Genomic DNA, 19077 nt, shown 5'->3' with positions numbered 1-19077 from the left:
AGATAAATAAGATGCCTCCCAGGACTGCCACAACTCATAATTTTCACACCTCTGTCATTACACCATTAACCTAGGGCAGATCATCCTCCTAGTATTTCTGGACCTGCTCATTTCTCTGACATAGTTAGACCAAGGCTTTGCTACATCATGTCCAGACAACCATAGCACAATGAGGCATCTGATGCTGCATGCAATTACCTGTGCAAAGCAGCCTGTCTTGCTGGCACTGAATTAAGAAGGTCTGAACATAAAAAACACGGTGATTTGAACAACTGCAGAAGCAGGGCAGAGGATGAATGAGCCAGAGCTGTGCCTCCAAGGCACTTAACAGCCCCTCTCTTTGCTCAGAACTAATCAGGGCAAATGTTAATGGCAGGCCCAAAAGCTGTTCATGATGGACTCCTTGCCTTCTTGCTATACCCAGTCAATACCATTAGGACCTGCTGAGAGTGAGGTGAGAGCACCCAGAACTGTGCTAGAAATTGTAGTGATGTCAGTGAAAGCTGACCTTTTACACTTTTCATACCAAGTGAGATCAAAGCTGAACTTGGGAAGATTTTTTCTCAAACTTTAATTTATTTGAGCAACAGACAGACCTTCCAAAAGCAATAGGTAATTTTAAATTCTTTGATTCTTGGATGTTTCATGCTTTAGAAGGGTGTTTTGGTTTTAGAGTGCAATGACAGACCTCCTCTGAAGTGCAGACTCTTTAACTCCCCACCTCATGGCTCTCAAACCAGAGTCAACCAGACTCTTCAATCACTTTCCTGTTGTGGGTAGTCTCTCGGGTAGAGTCATCTTGCCCAAACTCTTGGGCCTTTTTTCGCTTGGGCCCTTGAAAATGTCTTGAGTTCAGAAGACCAGTGAGTACCCATCTCCATGATTCTTCTCTGTACTCAAATTTTCCCCTTCCTTTCTCAGAGGATAAAGCTCTACCTGATCCCAAGGACAAGGTGTCCTGCACATGCCATTGCAGTGGAGGGCTTTGGCTTTGAATTTCAACAGTCTCACCCTCTGGTGGGACTACAAAGGGGAAGGTATTCCTGTCTTTCCTTTAGAAATCAGCTGTAAGTGGTAACACCCTATTACCTTCCATTTGCTGTCCTGCTGTGCATAGCCTTCTTAGGCACACCAACTTCTTCCTACGCATTTGCCTGGGATAGAAACTGTATTTTCTCATACTTCCCTCACAAGACTGACTTATCCTTACCTTCTCTGACCTTTTGGGGTCCTGTTTGTCCCCACAACCAACCAACCTTAAAGCACAATTGCAAACACTAGCCTCCTGCTCTTTCAGCTAAAGATTTTCTTACGGGATCTGCAAGCAAATGAGTGCTGCTGTGTATGGAGCTCTATATGCATTAGGACCATTAACGTCTACAGCAAACTTAGATTTCAAAAGACTATTTAGAGACACAGACAACCAATTAATGTTCACTTCATTGCAGATCATTACAGAGGGAGCACACGCACACTCACACACACATGCTTCTCTCATGAAAACTACTTTTGTTCTTTCTTGTTTTGTTCTCTTACGCAATAAAAATCTTTCTGGCTCAAAGCACCTTTGCTCACCGTGTACAGAGAAACACACATTTTGCCAACAACTCTCCTGAAGAGACACCCTGCAGGGATATCCTGTCTACACTTTTCCTATCATTAAGCAGAGGGTGGAAGCCTGTATTTGGGGAGCTATCAAACACCCACTCTGTTTGCCACTTTGCCAATGTTATCAGTGTTTGTCCCTGTTCTGTTATGTGTCCTTCATTGTACTGCTGAATTCTTTTCCAAAATGTCATAAAACAACGGGGACAGCTCTGTTGTTTTAAGAAAGAGGAGAACAGTCTGAGTGCAGTGGAGAATGTTTACACCATGGGGATATGCACGTACCCCGTGTAGGATGTCTGCCATGCAGCAGCAGAAACCTGAGTTTTAAAAAGGTCTGGAGCGTAGACAGGTTTGCGTGCACTCCTTTGGGGGAACGTCAGCACCTAGGAACCTAAAGAACCAACAGTGTTAGGTGGCAGCTGAGGTTTTAGGTTTCTCAAGGATGTCTACATGCTGGGCTTGAGCACTTAATCCCCTCTGGATTTAGCTCTTTGGACATGGTGAGCTGCTTGTGCACAAGCCCTAGAGAGACTCTTAAACCTAGGCGTTCCCCACTTTCTGTTTTGTTGGCAAGACCTGATCCATTAGGCATTTGCAGAGCTTGCCAAACCCACACAAAAGACAGAAGAGACGAGTCCTCAGACATGTGTGTGTACTAGTAGACTCAAAGCCCAGTGGTTACAGCACTTTCCCGGGCTGTGGGAGAGGCCAAGTGTGAATAACCACATTACCTATTTCGTACTGGGGCTATTAAACAGAGAGTCCTCTTGGTAGGATACAGTAAGGTTTTCTGAGATGGGACTTTCTTATCTCTCCTTCTATTTTGTACAGCTAATTAAATCCCGATTAGAGTCTTGAAAATAAGCATCTAATCAGTGGGCTACTGAGATGGGAGGGAAAGAACTTTTTCTTCCAGGGTCCCATCTATGACAAGAAAGGCCCGATCAGTTTTTGTATTGAACTTCTGGAGATGATTCACAGTTAACAACCCTGACAGCTACCTAACTCCCTTGTTAGTAATTCCCACTAATTTAAGCAGCTCACTGCTCAGTCTGGTTGAGTTCTGACTCTCCCTTATGCATGGCCGCACTTTCAGGATTTACCGTCTGGGAGAAAGCACTTCTGAAAATGCAAATTCTGTTTTTAAATCACTTTGGCTTTGCCACTCTGGCAGAAAAATGCCCAGAATTTTAAAATCCATGATTTTGCATTGTCCAGGGCCCTGGTAGAAGTTTGCAGCAGAAAATGGGGCTGAACTCAGTTTTCCAAAATAGCAGAGATTTTCAGTACTGTATAGTCATCAAATTATCAAGTTTAACAATTTATGTGTGAGTCAGATTAGGATTACTGTAGAGAGGGAAATGAAAGGACATGGAAATTTGTGTCTATGCAAGGGCAGTGAGAAACACGTCTGCCTTATGGCCAAGCCTAGCTAAGTCAGAGATCATTGGAAAAAATGGTGAGGGGGATTGACTTGGGGCCATGAGGAGTCAGGGATGCTTCTCTGAGAGGTGAAGGGAAAACAGTGATAGAAAGATGTGGCTTGTTGAGACCTGGGGTGTAGACAGCTGCAAAGGGAGCACAGAGGAGTGCAGCCACGGCTGAGAGGGAGAGCTCAGCAGATGTTGCTGGGGATTATGGAAGGGCTGGATAGAGATGTGGCTTGGGCTAGTTTGCATTCTTCTCCTTGTCTGATTTCCACTGAAAATGTCCAGACCTCTCCTTAGTAAGAACCTGAGAAAAGGAGGCAGTGACTGTACCAGCGACCACTGAAGTTCCTGATACCTTCTCCTCAGGCTACACCCCTCTTTGCAGGTGAAGATGGGGTTTAAGCAGGCTGAGCCCTTCAACCAACATTACGAGCTGCATTTGGGTTCAAGGTGTCCATCCTGACTGGATGTGTAAAAGCACCCCTGGTCTGTCACTGGTGGGCTGAGACTAGCTCACTCTGTCACCCCATGGCTAGTCACTGCAGAGCACATCAATGAGAAATTGTGCCTATGTTTGGGCCTGAGCTTTCCCCTTCAGAAGAGCTGTAGGGCTTTGTCTCAGCTTGGACATAAATAAAGTGGACAGAGGATGAACTGAGGTGGATAGCAGGCTTGGACTTGCTCTTGACTGGCAGCGTGATGTAGCCTTGGTTGTCAAAGAGAGGGGTTTGCCTGGGAGGGACTGATAAGGGTTTTGGGCTTCCTTCTGTGCGGGTTACCACAGGCTCCGTGAAAACCCTCTCTGCCACCAGCCCATCCAGGGCTGAGCTCCTCCATCAGCTGATGAGACCCCATGACCCACAGGCAATGCTGAGCAGGAGAAAAAAAAGTGCCTCCTCATGATTCATGCCAAGAAAACCACCCCGTAAACACAGAAGAGGCTATTTTGAGGAATCCCTGAGGTATAAATAGCAGCTGCTCCGGGGGAGCTGAGTCCTCTCACCTCCTCTGTTACTCATCTGGCTTGTTTTCTCCCAGACTTTCTTTTATCTCCAGTGACATGGGAGATGGTTTGTGGCATCCAACATCCAACGTGTCAGACATAACTAACTCTTGGCCTTCAGAGAAAAAACACTCAGTGGCAACACAGTGCTCCCTGCTCTGCAGCACCGTTTAGAGACCTGATCTCTGAGTTGGGGTCAGAGAGGTACACAGACCCATCATAGACAGCCAAGGAGTTTATAGAATAAATAGACAAAACAACCAGTAGCAAGAAAAAGGACAGGATTTACTCCTTTCTTCTGCCCCATTTTCATGGAAATTGAGACAAATTGAGTGTTAGAAACACAACCACTTTTGATGAATTACAAACACAGCTAGTCACAGTTTGGTAAACATTCTTTACAAATACAAGTATTGTACCAAAACCAACAAATTAGCAGCAAAACTAACAAAATTAAACACCCTTATTATCTGACAGTGTCTCATTTCAACAAGTTTGGAAATGATTATTATCCCTTTTCTTTCAAAATTAGTTTCCAAATGAAACCTTTGTTTTACTATACTAAAATTATTTTAAGGGAGAAAACAATTGCCACTGTTTGCTCAGAATAATACATTTTTAAGACCTGAAATTATATTGCTAGTGGGAATTTTTTAATACAAAATTCCAAATAGTTTTACATCTTTTTATGTTGGAATAGAAGATTGAAGAATTTCTGGCAAAGCAGAAAATCTGGTTACAACCTCTCTCAGTTGTGATCCCTCTGGCCTTGCAGGCAGATACCAAGATTTATAGCATAAACCAGCTTCTAAGAACTGAAGCTTCATGGCAAGCAGGTTAACCAGTAACTGAAATTATGGTTACATCTGTCCAAGGGCAGAGACATGCTGCAGAGAGGCACTGCTAGCACAGATAGATCTCTTGTCAAGTTTGTGTTATGATTCCTCAGCACTTCATTACTGCTCCTTTAATTAAAATTTCTTGTAAAACTTTGTTGTTTCCTTTCCAAACTTATCTACTTCTGCATATTGGAGTCTCTCATCTCCTACTAAAACTGAAAATACAGCAGGATGGAAATTATGACCTCCTTGGTTTGTTGGAAATTTTATTTTTTCAAACCAAATATTTCTGATTTCTTTTAAAAACAAAATGTTAAAAAGTTGCAATGCTGATTAAACATTTTGACAGTGTTTTGAAAGCAGAAAAGCATTTTGACAGAAGAAATTTTTTCATTACAATTTTGAGCTCGCAAATAAAGAGAATGAAATCGGGTGACATTTTGAAATAAATTGTAAGCCTAAGAGATGAAATAGTTTTGCTGAATATGACAAACTGACCGTTTCAAAAATTGTGGACTGCATTTCTTACTATACTCAAAAGTTGGGGGAAAATTAGATATGCTCAAAGGCTTCAGTGTTCCTGCATCTCCACTTCTTGTTAGAAAATTTTTGTAAACTCTTTGGCTACGGACTGGCTGTCAAGGATTTGTACATTGTTCAGAACAATGGGATCTGTCCTTTAGGTGGCACGAATCAATACATCAATGTATCAATAAACCATATCAATAATTAATAATTAACCACATGTATGAGTGCTGAAGTTTAAAGGGCATACACCTGTGTTTTCTCTCTTCTTCCTTTCTTTGATTTTATTCAAGCTATATTTAATTTGTCTCATTCTCAGGATAAGTTTCTGTCCGTGACAAATCTTTACAGCCTCATGAACAGAAACTCTTACCTCAAATACCCCCACAAAAAGAATGAACTAGAAAAATAGGTCTGAAATGGATATAAGCTGCTGGCCAGAAAAAAAAGAAAGTAGATGCTTAAAGGGGACTTAAGCTACATGCCATCTGCTGGTGCGGCCAACGACATATCTGAACTGAATATTGAGCATTGCTGTATCTGCAGCCTACAACACCCTGGCTTTTGCAGAAAGCAGCTGTTGCAGAAGAGCTGAAAGGGATCTTCCTGCCTGTCCGGGTGGTAGGAGCTCTGCTGAACTTGTCTCAGCTGGAAATAGTTATGTTACACAAACTGTTCTCATGCACTTGCTGCAAAGGATTGGTATCATAAAGCAGTTAGCGATGGAAGACAGCTCCAAGGTGGTGATTAATTACATTACACCTATTGTAATTATAAATTCCAGGTCACTCATCATTCTGGAAATCAGAAGGAGTTCAACCATCAGGGTGGAGTAAACGCAGACATCCATATTAAAGTGTTCCAGTGAACACCCAACTTACAAAGAATGTCTCCATGGGGCTGCCTAAACACACACTCTTCTTTTCTTGCCCTTTGGGCAGAGAAAGTATGTAATCAGACCGGCACATGGGACAGATTTGTAATTGACATTCAATTTAACCCTATTAAAAACTTTCATACTTGCAAATATTTCCCTTTGAGGCAACTTTTCCATCCATAGAAAAAGGATGAACATGTTTTGCTTCTCATCTAGCTAGAAAGGAATAGCACGGGTTCATAGCCTTTGAAGTCCCTACATTTTTTGATAGAAGGAACTGTGTGTGTTGAAAAATTCATCAAATTTCTCGGTGTGTGAAAGTTGCAAGTTTTTACTAGCTCCTTTCTCTTCATGAGTTTCCATACCATTATGGAAGGGTGTCATCAGAAGCACCTTTATTATGATTTCAAAATAATAACTGTAAAACCCAGACTAGATCAGATCTGTAATCCAGCATGTCATCTGTGGCAATGGCCAGTAGAAGATGTTGAAGCGCATGGTGGACAAGCCCTGCCAGGAGGGATAAGGTATAGTCTGCCACTACTGTAAGTCTCAGCTACGCCTAACATAATACGAGATTCTTGGTGCATGAAGCTGAACGTCTCTTCCAAAGCTAATCACACACTCGCATATTCACAGTATCTCCATTTTAGCCAGTACCTTCCTGAATTTGATTCATACTGGTGTCCTAGAGGCAATTCTTCCCACTCCCACTCCACCCCTTTTCTTTTACTAAAGTACTAGTTACTCTGCTATAAAATTAATGACACTTGTATAGCAGTGATAACCATCTTAGACTACAGGCAGACAGCCCAGTAAATTACATGAGTCTCTAAGCCATTCAACTCATTTCTCCCCATCCAAGGCACTTGAGAATCACATCTCAACCTTAAGTTTTTATTAGCAGCTTCTTATATTGCAACATTTCAGGTGCCTCATTCTGTCAGCTATCCCAAGCAGGTCCATCACTGCCATAACCCCAATGATACCAAACTCGCCCTGTCCAAACAACTGCTGAGACCTTCAGTTAAAGTGGAGAAGCACTGAAGAATGGCAACACAGTTTTATTCAGTGCCTCCCCTCTCCCTTTCCTCTCTCATAGCCACTGTAAATTTAAACTCTCAATCAGGAAAATGCTACCATGCCCCACCAAGCAAAGCTTATGTCTTTGTATCCTCCGAATGCTGTATAGATCTGAGATAATTCTTTCCTACATTGAGAGAGTGAGGAATGCCGGGCAAATATTAGCCTTATTTCAACAGGCTGGCTCAAGGCACATGCAAGGCAGGCAAAGCGCAGCATCCTGTCAAGGGTTAAGTACTGTCACACACTTCCCATATGATGCCACAGCCAGGGTGGCTGCTCCTGGCTGTGAGAGATGATCCACACAAATGTGAGCCCCGCCACTGCTGCATGCACCCTTCCCACCTCACTGGGAGGGATGGAGGTAGAAAGCCTCGTTTTGCAGGGAATGCTCTCTGCCTTCCTGTCTAACCTTCTCCCATCACCTTCCTAGGGGATATCCTGCCTCCATGACTGAGAAGTCTTGTGCCACTTCTGTGATATGGGGAAATGGAGGCAGGAGGAAAGCTCTAGCAGTTTCCGATGGCAGGCCCAATGCCTGGGTCCAGGCTGCCTCTCTCCATGTCTGTGAGTGATGCAAGGTTTCTCAGGAAACTCCCAGAGCAGGAAAACACACAAAAATCTTGACACGGGGACTAGGGTAAACAGCCTCTCACGGTATATTCAGGCATTGATAATGCAGACCACAGACAAACATAGAACAGGGACATATCTGTAAAGTGTGCAAGCACTCAGGTCTTAATGCTTCCTTTTTTTAAGGCTGGCTTAGGCTCATTAACGCTATTTGCTACTGAAAGGGAAACGCCATTTCCTGCTCAGCTAAGCAGTCCTACCTCTCCCTCATACTAACACCAACATTCATGCAAAAAAGAAAAGTGACAGCCAAGAGCTGGTGTGCTCCTGCATAGAGGCTGCCCACGCATCTGCAGCTAAGTCCTGGGGAGGTGGAAGCCGTCCACACTCTCAGTAAACGCCAACCCAGTAATGACTGCAAATTTCATACGCATTTCAGGTCACTCTCCATGGAGCTGACTTGATGCCAAAACAAAATAGAGAGGTTGGGGTCTGGAGGACGCCTGGTATTGCTCATGTCATTTGGTAGCCTTAAACTAGGTGGAAACTCTCCAAATGCGATTGTTCAAGCAGGACTGTGTTTCCTAAGCTCCTTGCCATTCTCAGCACCTTTGAAACCATAAGGGCAAAGCTTGGCATTGGTGTTGTGTAGGCTCAAAGCCCTGGATAACTAATGGGGCTTCTGTCCCTTTGCCCTTACAAGTATCTGGACCCTTGTGTGCACCCTTCTTCACTGGGTGAAGTATATTCTTCAGGCAGTCCTGTGCTCAGCCTCCTGACAGCAGCGTTGCTCACCACTGAAATTCCTTGTAGTCAGCAGAAGGCAGTGATTTATAACAATTAATGCATTGGCTCTGGGGGCAGGGAGGGATCTCCCAAAGGAAACTTCACTTTACAATGTCTCTTTCCTATACTTCCTAACAGGGACTCAGTGGGGGATGACCAACTGCGGAAAAGTTTTCCTAATGTACCCAAGAATTACGATTATTTGCTGGACTTCTATCCGCCATGGGGAATTCTGGCTTGTGACATCACTCCATTGTTCCTGCTGGTGCCAAGAACATGCTGGAATCCTGTCTTTGCAATGGTTAAAGTGCTTTCCTGTTTGTTCGTTCCTTGTTTCCAAACAGCGTATTTCATGAATGCTGCACGGGACGTCTCTTTTCTTGAGCTGTTTTGTCCCGTTCGTCATGTCTGCCTGGAACTCCTCACAATGAAGTGAACAATGTATTCCTACAGTCAGAAACAAAAGGGAAAAAATAACTGCAGGAGGCAAAGCCCATCATTGGAATTTAGGACCCAGGGAACAGCCTTTGTTCCTTCTTTGGAAGTTGTGTTTGTGTAGCACAGACCTGTTTCTTTGCTCCAGCTGGTTGTTTTTCTTAGTGATTTTAGCATGGCGATAATGCCAGGAGTGTTGGCCCTGGGAAGCAGTAGCCCCTGCTCTTTATCAGGGGAACAGGGACAGTTGCAAGAGCAACGCAGCTTCTCTGTATCTAGGAGGTCAAGGAGAAGCACTGCTCAGTCCAAGCTGAACCCACAAGTCCACAATAGAGGGAGGAACTGAACACTGCCTAAAATCAGCAGCCTGTATTGAAATGACCATAGATAGATACCACAATTAATATTCTGTGGAGGTGGTTGAACCTGACACAGCTGTTTTGCCCTATATCTGGAAGTTCTTCTTTCCAACTCTACAAGTAAATTACTTTTTAAAGCCATCAGCCTTTTAAATGGAAAGTCTGTAGCTGTGGACAAAGCTCTCTGGGCAAGGCTTGTTCAAAACAGTCCTGCCTACCTGGTCAATGCAATCCCAACCACATCTCCTCTCTGCATGGTTCTTACATCTCTAAAAGAAATGGAGAATTTTGCCCGTCGTCTCACATCCTTTAAGATCTCTGAAACACCAGTGATTAGGTGCCAAACATCCACACATATGCTGGTCAGGTTTGTGCCTGCTCAACACAGTAGGGTATTTCCTGGAGAAAAAAAAAAAAAAAGAAAGAGTTCAAACTCCATTCAGTAGGCATATATGAACAAGAGGGTGTAACATGTACTCCATTTTCTGCAACAGTATAAATCACTCTTGGAATTTATAAGAAATGAACAATACAAGTGAAAGATCTTGGATGAAAGGACTGGTTTGTAAAGATATTATTGCACCTGGCATTGAAGGCAGATGTCTAGCAAACATCTGGGCACTTGCCTTCTACGCTTGCAGTAAGAGATCTTTACAGACACTTGCAGCTTCAGGCACTTTTTGGAAACGTAAACTGACAAAGCTATGGCCACATAAGGATTCTGGTAAAGCATACGGCTTGAACCCAGATCTCCAAAACCTCAGGTCAGCTCAAGACCCCTCTTCCTTCCCAAGGACATGAGGGGGTCTTTATGTGACAAAGCGCTCTGTTGATGCTTTCAGTAAATGAATCCTGGAAAGCCATTTGATCATGGCTCTGTCTCATACCTTATGAAAATGGCTGGTAGCATCTACTATCCCTTTCTAAGTTTTATTTTCCTTAAAGCACTCCTTTTCTTGAGCTTAATGATGTCATTTATTCCCTGGCCTTTTCTCTGTGTGGGTAACTATTGTTGTGGTATTAGCTCCCCCACGTCGAGAATATCTTCTCTCATTCTGTAGTGACCAGAATCAGGACCTCAGAAGTTGGAGCCAAAGGAGGTGTATTATATCACTGAATTGGCATCTGGAATGTCATATAGTATCCTAGGTCTGACATCACTCTGAAACTTGGCACAGCTGGAATACTGGGCTGTAACAGGTAACGCTGCTATTGTGTTTCCCTGTCAACTTTAGAATGATTGTTGCATTGCTACAGTGGTTAAAAACCTTCCTCCTGTACAGCTTCTTGTTTGCCTCTCACACTGAAGTTTTATTTTATCAATTATATCTTTGCTTTCTCATTATTTTGAAATAGTTTTCACTATTCCTGATATTCCCTAACATTCCCTTAACCCTGCTACTTTAGCTACACCTCCAGCTGTACATTTTTCATTTGCCCTGGCCTCCTATGCTCCCTCATTTCATTCAGACTCAATAAATGGAGCTCTCTACAGTACCTCTGCTCTAATCTGCCACCATAGACCCAGTTGTTTGGTGAATAACGCAATAATTTCCCCAGAGCATTTGTTTGATCCCAGTATGGGTATTCCTCTGCACACATCCTCTGTGTTCATTTTGCATGAATACAGAGAGGCATTCACACTGGTGCTTGGTGCAAGCAAATGTTAAAGTCTCTTTCCTTGTTTGCAGAAATGCAGTTCAAACCCATCTTACTTCCCGGCTCACTGTACTTTTTCTTATTTCTCTTTTCACTGCTTCTAGCATGTGTTACACTTCACACGAGACCTCACACTGATTCACTGTAGTTGACAACAGCCTGCATCTGTTCATGACAACAGTGCAATAAAAACCTAAACAGTTCAGGGTAAACAGATAAAAATACACTCCCTTTCCTAAGAAGCCTTTAAAACCACCTTGACATAGAACAGTTGAGCATAGCGGCGGTTCTATGTTGACTCTTCTAACCTTCCCTCATTCCCAAGCATATTCCACTCCCAAGATTCGCCAAAGATTTGAGAATCCAGGAGTTGCGTCTCCAAGCTGGAGTGGTGGCTCCAGGGAATGTGCGGTGCCTGGGAGCTGTTATCCAGCCCTCCTGTGGTCATTACCCAATGCTTTCCCTAGAAGACAGTTTCCTCCTCCTGCATGACACACATGATAGGCAAGATGAAGCTGCTTTGCTGGTCTGCTTGTGCACTCCAAGAGGTGACTGGAATATTTTATATTCTTCATATCCTTAAAAATATGCAGAGAGTATCCAGTATGCCATCATTAATGTCAAAGGAAGCAAAAGCAGGCAGCAATAGGGAAGTTTTATTGCAAGACATTCTAATTGCTCAGCCTTGCAAAAGACTAAACTGATTTCATGCAAAAGGAGAGAAGGAAAAGCAGGGACTCTCTAAATTTCATTTAATAGGTGTATTATATTATAGTTAGAAGTCATTAGGACTAAACTGAACTACATTTGGCTTGAATTATATGACCACCTTGGTTTAGGCTAAATCAACCCAGTGTTACTGTGCAGACCAAGTGAGCCCACTAACCTGTTCCGTTGCACTTGAACTTTTTGCACTGCACCCGGAGGCGCAGCGTCGGCCCGCAGGCAGCCTGGGGAGCCCTCCGCAGTGAAGCTGCGACGGCAGCGCGTGCGCCCGGGCCACGTTCCCACCGACCCGGCCGCCACGCGTGGGGCAGGCGCGCTCCCACGCTGCCCGCGCTGCCTGCACCCCTCCCGCTCCATCTGCCGGCCGCGGCCGCAAATTACCGCCTGCTTCTCGCGGCAGCCGGCGGGCCCCGGCCCCCGGCCCGCAGCCCCGCCGCGGGGACAGGCGCAAGACCCCCCCGGGCCACCCCACGCGGGACAACCCCCCGGCTGCGCCAAGGGGTGCCCGTCGTCACGGCCGCCCTCCGCACGGCAGCCCCAGGCTGCAAAAGGTTGCCGACCTCCCGGCAAGGGAACTTCTCCCCTCCACCCCGCCGAGCCCCATCCCCCGCTTCCCTACCGCTTGCAGCGTGGGGGGCCACGCGTGTTTTCCGCAACCACCGCCTTTGGGGGCGGCGGGCTGTCCCGGAGCCTTGGCGGGGCTGGGAGCAGCCCCCAGCCTCCCCCGCGGGTGCAGCGCGGCGCGGCGGGGGCTACCTGCGTGGCCCCGCGGAGCGCCCGGGGCCCACGCGTGCCCGCGCCGCGGCTGTTTGCCCCCGCGGGCCGCTGCACGCTGCGGGGCGGAGCGGGGCCGTGACGCGGCGGCGGCGGGGCTATAAAGCACCTGCCAGGCACCCGCTGGCTCCAGAGGCTTCTCGGCAGCTCCCGCTAAGGCACTGCGCGGAGAAGCAGAGCAGGGGAAGAAAAAGGAGGAAAACAGCAAAGGGGAGGGGAGAAAACCCCCAAACCCCGACAGCCTCTTGCAAAGCCCCGCGCCTCGCCATCGCCATGCTCAGCCCCCCCGCCGGCGCCGTGCTGCTGGCGCTCGCCCTCGGCGCCCTCCTGGAAGACGGTGAGCCCCGGGCTGCAGGGGGCTCGGCGCCGCGGGGAGCGGGGCTGCGCGGAGGGCGCCCGGCTCCGGGGTGTCTCCCGGGACCGCTCCGGGGGTGGGGGCACGGCTGGGGCGCCGCGCTGCTGCTCCGGGGCAGCCTCCCCAGCGCCGGGGGCTGTGCAAGTCCTGCAGCCTGATCAGCAAGGCTGCACCTCCTGTAAAACCGCTGCATGTTGAAATCGGCGTAGTCCGTGCCGGAGGTGTGATTGCGGAGGTGACATACCGACGGGCATGCCAGCGCGCTTGCACCGAGCCCAGACTGATCCCTTCCTCCTTCTGCTGCAGGTATGACCCATCCTCCTCTGGATTCCCACCGTGCTGCAGCCGGTGCCGCGCACCTGAGGACCAAGCGATGTTCCTGCAACAGCTGGCTGGATAAGGAATGCATTTACTTTTGTCACCTGGATATTATCTGGGTCAACACACCTGGGTGAGCATGAACGTGGCTTTCTGGGGCAGATGGCTGTTGATGAGTAAATGTCAGGCCTTTCTGATCAAGGATGGGGATAGATGAGAGGAAGGTGAGAAAGTATCCCAGTCCTGTGAGATTCTAGTAGCATCTGCTCTGGGGAGTGCTGCAAGTTCAGCCTTTTCCAGCTTCTAGAAAGGGACTAACTGCTTCTGCTCAGTTCCAGTATCCCGCAGATGGGAGGGGGGAAGAAAGCACAGGATGCTGCCTCCTCCTGCATTGTCTTTTATTGAAATTCATACCTCAGCAAGGTGAAAGTAACGCCAAGGTGTTAGAACTTGCAGCAAGTCAGGAAAGTTGCTTTTCCCTCTTGCAAATTGCAACCCTGATTCCTGACTGCCAGTATTGTTAATTAGGCAGTGGTGGGTTGGCACTAAAGCCTCGTGGCTGCCAAGTCCTGCCCTCAAGAATGCTGAAGCAGATTTCCAGGCAGTTTCAGACCAATGGCCGTCACTTTGTATCAAAACACAGGTACTCAGGTGTGGTTATAGTCATGCTTGCTAATGCGCAATTACAACTAACTGCTTGCTCTGAGAATAGCTGCAGTCACTGCCAATCCTAAACACTGGGAGAATAGATTGTGATCAAGCATAGCACACACTTAACAGCTCTGAAAGTATCCTGTGATCAGAAGAGCCTATTATGGCCTCAGGATACCTTGATTTACAATATGTCCTGGGTATAAAAACCCCTGGGGATGAGGGGGAGTGGGAGGCCCTGACATCTCTGTGCTTGCGAAAGTGGCCGTTCATTGCTAGAGGCTGGTGTACTGAGGCAGTTGTACTCCTTGTGCAGTACCAGCGCTCATAGTTTGGCCTGTGTGGCAGCACTTGCATGGGTGCCTGAGCTGCGGCAAGGAAAACAAACTCTACTTGCAGCCCAGCATGTCCTAGCCCTGGCACAACAATCTCCCTGGGAGGGGTGGGGTGGGGAAAACAGTAGGTGGGAGAGCAGCTGAATTTTAAAGGCTTGGAAATATCAGTGGCCTTTTCACCTCGTGTTTATAGATGAGTCTCTTATTATTATGGCACTGGCTTGGCTGCCTTCCAAGACTGTATTATAAACCTATTGGCCAATAAAGTTAGCTGCATAGCTGACTTCTTTTGTTTTTAACAGACATACCGCTCCCTATGGCCTGGGAAGCCCGCCAAGGCGTCGCAAGAGATCCCTGAACAGGTGCGAGTGCTCGCACTCAAGGGACAGCATCTGTGCCACCTTCTGCCAGGCAAAGCCTGGGTAAGTTGAATGAGTCTGGGGGATGCCCTGCCTTCAGATCTCGCTGCCATTGGGGTCTGCCGGCAAGGGTGCAACCAGACAGCCAGAGCTTAGGAGCAAGAGTAACTCTGCAAACTCCCTAGGGATGGCTGTGCAGCTCTTTGCAAACAGCTGGAACTTGTCTAGTGGCTTTCATACCCCTCCCAAGAAGCTCTGGCAGAGTGTCACGAGGGTGTTTTTGCTGTGCAGTGGTTTCTTTACTGGTTGACACGAACAATGTTACCTCCATCCCTCCTGGTGCCAGGAGGCTGAGGAAGTGCTGGGTGTGCTCCTGGGAAGGGAGATGCAAGCAACAAGCTGGGAGAGGGGTGAGCGGAAGGTGTGTAGCTGGCCTTTAGACACTAGCATCTCCCGCATTGCTCAGGTGCGAGAGAGGCTGCAGGAGAGCAGTACTGCTGGGAGCCGGGGTTCGGTGGTCAAATATCTTCTGTAGTTCTCTGTAGCCTGCTCGCTGTAGTGCATAAAGGCTCTCAGTAAGTTGTCTCACTTCAGCCAGCAGTATACGGGTGTGCTTACATGGTGGAGAGGTGGGGAACAACGTTACTGTAGACATCTGTCTTTAATTTCCAATCAAAGGAATAATTAAAAAAAAGTCATTAAATGTGATCATGAATTGAGTGGCATCTGACAGAAAAAGGGTAACAGTAAATGTGATCTATAAATAGCTGCAATTAACCCTTCAGAAAACATGCATTCAGCTGTCATCACGAATGTTAGAGCAACACTCCCCCTGGTACCTGCCCTATTATGGCTGGATGTGAGTGACTTATGTATATCTCTTCTTGCTTATTAGGAAGCTCCCAGGGAGTTCTGGAGTATCGATGAACACTCTGCAGAGCAGTGGCGTGAAGCCTTCCCAGCATGGTCTGCTGAGAGCTCTCAGGTGAGTGTGCCATTTTAACTAGCTCTAACCTTCCCTCATAAACACTTTAAAATCTGGGGTTGTGACCCCAGACTGTAGTTTCTACTTGGAGTTGACCTGGCTTCTCCCTATGGTCTTCATTTAAGTTAGTGGACTTGACTCTTTTTGCTCCCTTTTTATAAAGGATTGGAGGCTAAAGGCTAAGGGAGCAAGGGTCATTAGCCTCCTCCAAAACTGGAGCAATATTATGTGAAATATAACTCTTCATTGGAGTGGGGGAGGTTCCTCTGATATGGAACAGGTGAATAGGTGATGTACAAGAAGGGGGTGGGAGGAGGGGCACACAGGGGAGGTGATTGGGAAGCAGCTCTAGACCAAAGGAAATAGCTGTCCTCACATTGCAGAATTGAATTGTGGAAGTTGTTGCTGGAAGGTGCGGATTCCAGAAGAGTAAACAAGTTAAAGGGAGTTGGCAAATTCAAGGAAGAGAGGCTCACTGGTTGCAGTTAAACCAGATGCTTTGGAAGCAATCTCTGGAGGGCAGATCTTGAAGTATTGCTTGGGATGCAGCAGGGCATGACCCTCCTTTAAGCCTTCATCGCTGGCCACTAGTGGAAATGGGATTTTGTTATAGTTGGATTTCTGCTGTGATTTAATGCAGCCACAGCTAGAAGCCTCCCCTTCCTTCTCCCATCTTCTACTTTGTAAAAGAACTTGGTGAACAGTAGGTAAATATTATAATGCAAGCTATTCTTGAGTGGTAAGAAGTGGGTGGGAAACTGAATGTCTTGTCTGTTCTGTTTACAGGGATCTTGCCATCTCCAATTTGCAGTTTGGCAAACAGCAGCACCGCTCTCAGAGGAATGCTCAGCCAACAGTTTTGCCTTGGAAGAAAAACATCTGGAAGAAAAAGAGATAAGGAACAGGTGCAAACCAAGTTCACCAGAAGAATTTGGAGTCCTGTGGGTGCCACTAACTCCGCTATTGGTAGCTAGAGCTGAAGGAATGGCCATAAGCGGAAGGGGAAGAAGTGGAAGTCTCCATGCTCCTGTTGAGTGAACCAGTACTGCATGCACTCCAGAGACTGTTGTAAAGGGAAAACAGAATCTCTCTATACAGTCATAGATGTGTTGTGGAGCTGAATTGTGCCTTCTTGGATCAGGCAAGGGTCTTACTGGTAGAGTATCAGCTAAACTCTGCACTGGATACCTAGACAAATGGTCAGCCCACCCTGGGCAGTTGAATCACTTACAAAGCAAACAGCTATGTGCAGTTCTGGACCTGGCAGCACTGAACTCCCTTATCACAGGCCTGGTCTACTCTGCCTTTGAACCGTGTTTGAACGTGGTTCCAGCTTGACTCCATTCAAACATGGTTTGGCTGGCCATTGTAGACGGGGATAAACCGATTCCAGTAGGGCCTACCTGGGCCCATCTTTGCACTCTTCTCTTACTTGTCAGACAGTGTGATGTGCATATGAACGAGACTCCCATGATAAAACAGCTCCCAGCTCTAACAATAATGAATGTTCTAGCAGCCTGAAAGCTAGCTGAGTAGTCAGTGGCTTTCTATGGCTAAGCAATTAACTGAAGGACTACCCTTAAGTGGTTCTTGTTTAGATGGAGGATAGCTTGTTTACATCTGAGCTTGCATCAAATCCAAGCATGACCCCTGCCCGCTGGGTACAGAGGCAACAGGGATGGGGAGGCTCAAGTGGAGACGCATTTCTGTAGCTGCTCCTGCTACAGCTGGGTAGGAGCCCCATGCATAGAGCCACCTGTAACCTGGGGAAGGGGCCCTGCTAGGTTAGGTGCAGAGCCAAACTGCTAGTCTAGGTGAGTTCAGTGGTATGAATCTGTCTCACCTCCTTAGACATACCCCTTGTGGAGCAGAGAACTTCCACCTCTTAACCTAACATCCCAGCTTGCTTTCGGCTCTGCCTGAAAAGAAAGGCTAGGGGCAGAGAAGATGGGTGGTGGGAAAATAGCACGCAGAGGCTTGCTTGCTGCTTCGCTTAGATCAAGTCTTTGAGTCAGACTCTATAGTAAATGACCAGCATGAATAGCATGTCACTAAGAGAAGTGTAATCTGAAATAGAGTGCATTAGGCAAGGGGCAGCCGGGTGGGATTAATGTGGAGAAAAAGATCACCAAGATGAGAGCGTGGCACTGTCTGCACATCCTCAGAAAGGGTTGGATTTAAACAAGAGCCAAAATTGTGGCCACTTTGCCAGGCCTGGAGCAGCACAGCACTGCTGGCCCAGAGGAGGGGCAGGAATAATTTGGAAGAACACTGAGCCCAGAGCCTTGAAACCCGTCCTGTAGGCAGTCTTAAGGCTTTGGAGCTGTATTACAAATGCACTTTTGTTTGCCTGGGCAGATTAACTTCTATTCTAAAGCGTGGCTGCAACTGTCATTTGGGTAGTGCAGATAAATAATTGCTCTCCTGGAACCACTGTTTGGTCCCCCTTGCTGCCCAATCCAGTATTACACATGAACATTTTAAAAGCCTGCTTGAAGTTGGTGGTGGACCAAAATCTGTGGCTGTTGCAAGTGTAGTCCCATTGGACATGCAAAATATTTCCTTAATTTTATTGTAAGCCCTAAAGGGGGAGAAAATGAGACCAACTGATTGTATCATAAATGAAACAACAGACAAATCATTTGGTCCCCAAAGCTGCAGAGAAACTTTTTCTGTTTGACCTTCTGAAGGTTTCAGTCATTCTAAAAAATCCTGAAAGGGTTTGTTCCAAAGAAAACTTTGCACATGGTTTAATGTGAGCCTAGTAATTTAAAATAAAACTACTGCTGTAAAGTACTATGTATATCTCCTCGTGTGTGTATGATGTCTCCTCTTTTAGTAACTTATTGCACACATTCCATATGTAGCATCCTGACATCTGTATATTTATTTAAATCTGTTGGTTTTTAGATGATAATTTTTAAACTTTAATTTGTAATAAATAATGACAAAAGTCAATACTATTTTTGTTCCTTATTACATGTCTGGATGGGGGTGGCTGGAGCAAAAGAAACCCAGTTGGACAGAAGTACTGTGGAAGTAAGTGGGGTTGCAGAGCTGGGTGAAAATGGGCATGCTATGTAGTTTTGTGAAACATCCTTAGCAACTCTCAGTTCATAGTGAATTCATCCAGCTGATTGAAGGGAAAAAGAAATACGTTGTTCCTCTCTGGATGTCTATGGGAACATAGATATGAAATGATCCCCAGCCTGGAGTACTGAAGACTACGGATGCTGACAGCAGGTTGAATCCTTGTGCCAAGTGATCCTGTCTGTGTTTTCCTATGGTGGAGTCCTGTGCTACAAATCTTAGCAGCAGTGTGATCATAGATATGAGACTCACAGGGACTGAAGGACGACATACCCTCTTCAGCCTCCACTGTCTTTTAGATCTGAGG

The 19077-nt window shown here is 46.4% G+C and overlaps 1 protein-coding gene and 1 long non-coding RNA gene across 2 annotated transcripts; one reads left to right on the top strand and one right to left on the bottom strand.

Annotated features, from left to right (window-relative positions):
- Positions 1–4307: 4307 nt before the first annotated feature.
- On the bottom strand, positions 4308–12851 carry LOC112981182 (uncharacterized). Its single transcript, XR_003258641.2, has 3 exons — positions 12523–12851; positions 9737–9917; positions 4308–9171 (listed from the first exon to the last, which is right to left on the bottom strand). It is a non-coding gene; the product is annotated as an uncharacterized LOC112981182 (long non-coding RNA).
- Positions 12798–18638, top strand: EDN2 (endothelin 2). Its single transcript, XM_026096639.2, has 5 exons — positions 12798–13014; positions 13339–13483; positions 14639–14758; positions 15591–15680; positions 16467–18638. The coding sequence occupies exons 1-5, from the start codon at positions 12951–12953 to the stop codon at positions 16576–16578; spliced, it is 531 nt and encodes a 176-aa protein (XP_025952424.1). The 5' UTR covers positions 12798–12950; the 3' UTR covers positions 16579–18638.
- The last annotated feature ends 439 nt before the right edge of the window (positions 18639–19077 follow it).

The sequence above is a fragment of the Dromaius novaehollandiae genome, chromosome 23 (genome assembly GCF_036370855.1).
Source record: "Dromaius novaehollandiae isolate bDroNov1 chromosome 23, bDroNov1.hap1, whole genome shotgun sequence".
Classification (NCBI taxonomy): domain Eukaryota; kingdom Metazoa; phylum Chordata; class Aves; order Casuariiformes; family Dromaiidae; genus Dromaius; species Dromaius novaehollandiae.
The sequence above is the reverse complement of the archived record's forward strand: the minus strand, read 5'-3'. Positions and strand labels throughout refer to the sequence as shown.

What these genes read in the sequence shown, in the direction of transcription:
- EDN2 (XM_026096639.2), top strand. Translation starts at nt 12,951, where the DNA reads ATGCTCAGCCCCCCCGCCGGCGCCGTGCTGCTGGCGCTCGCCCTCGGC. An exon ending in CGGCGCCCTCCTGGAAGACG is followed by an intron (nt 13,015 to 13,338) that starts GTGAGCCCCGGG and finishes CTTCTGCTGCAG; the next exon opens with GTATGACCCATCCTCCTCTG. An exon ending in TTCTGCCAGGCAAAGCCTGG is followed by an intron (nt 14,759 to 15,590) that starts GTAAGTTGAATG and finishes CTTGCTTATTAG; the next exon opens with GAAGCTCCCAGGGAGTTCTG.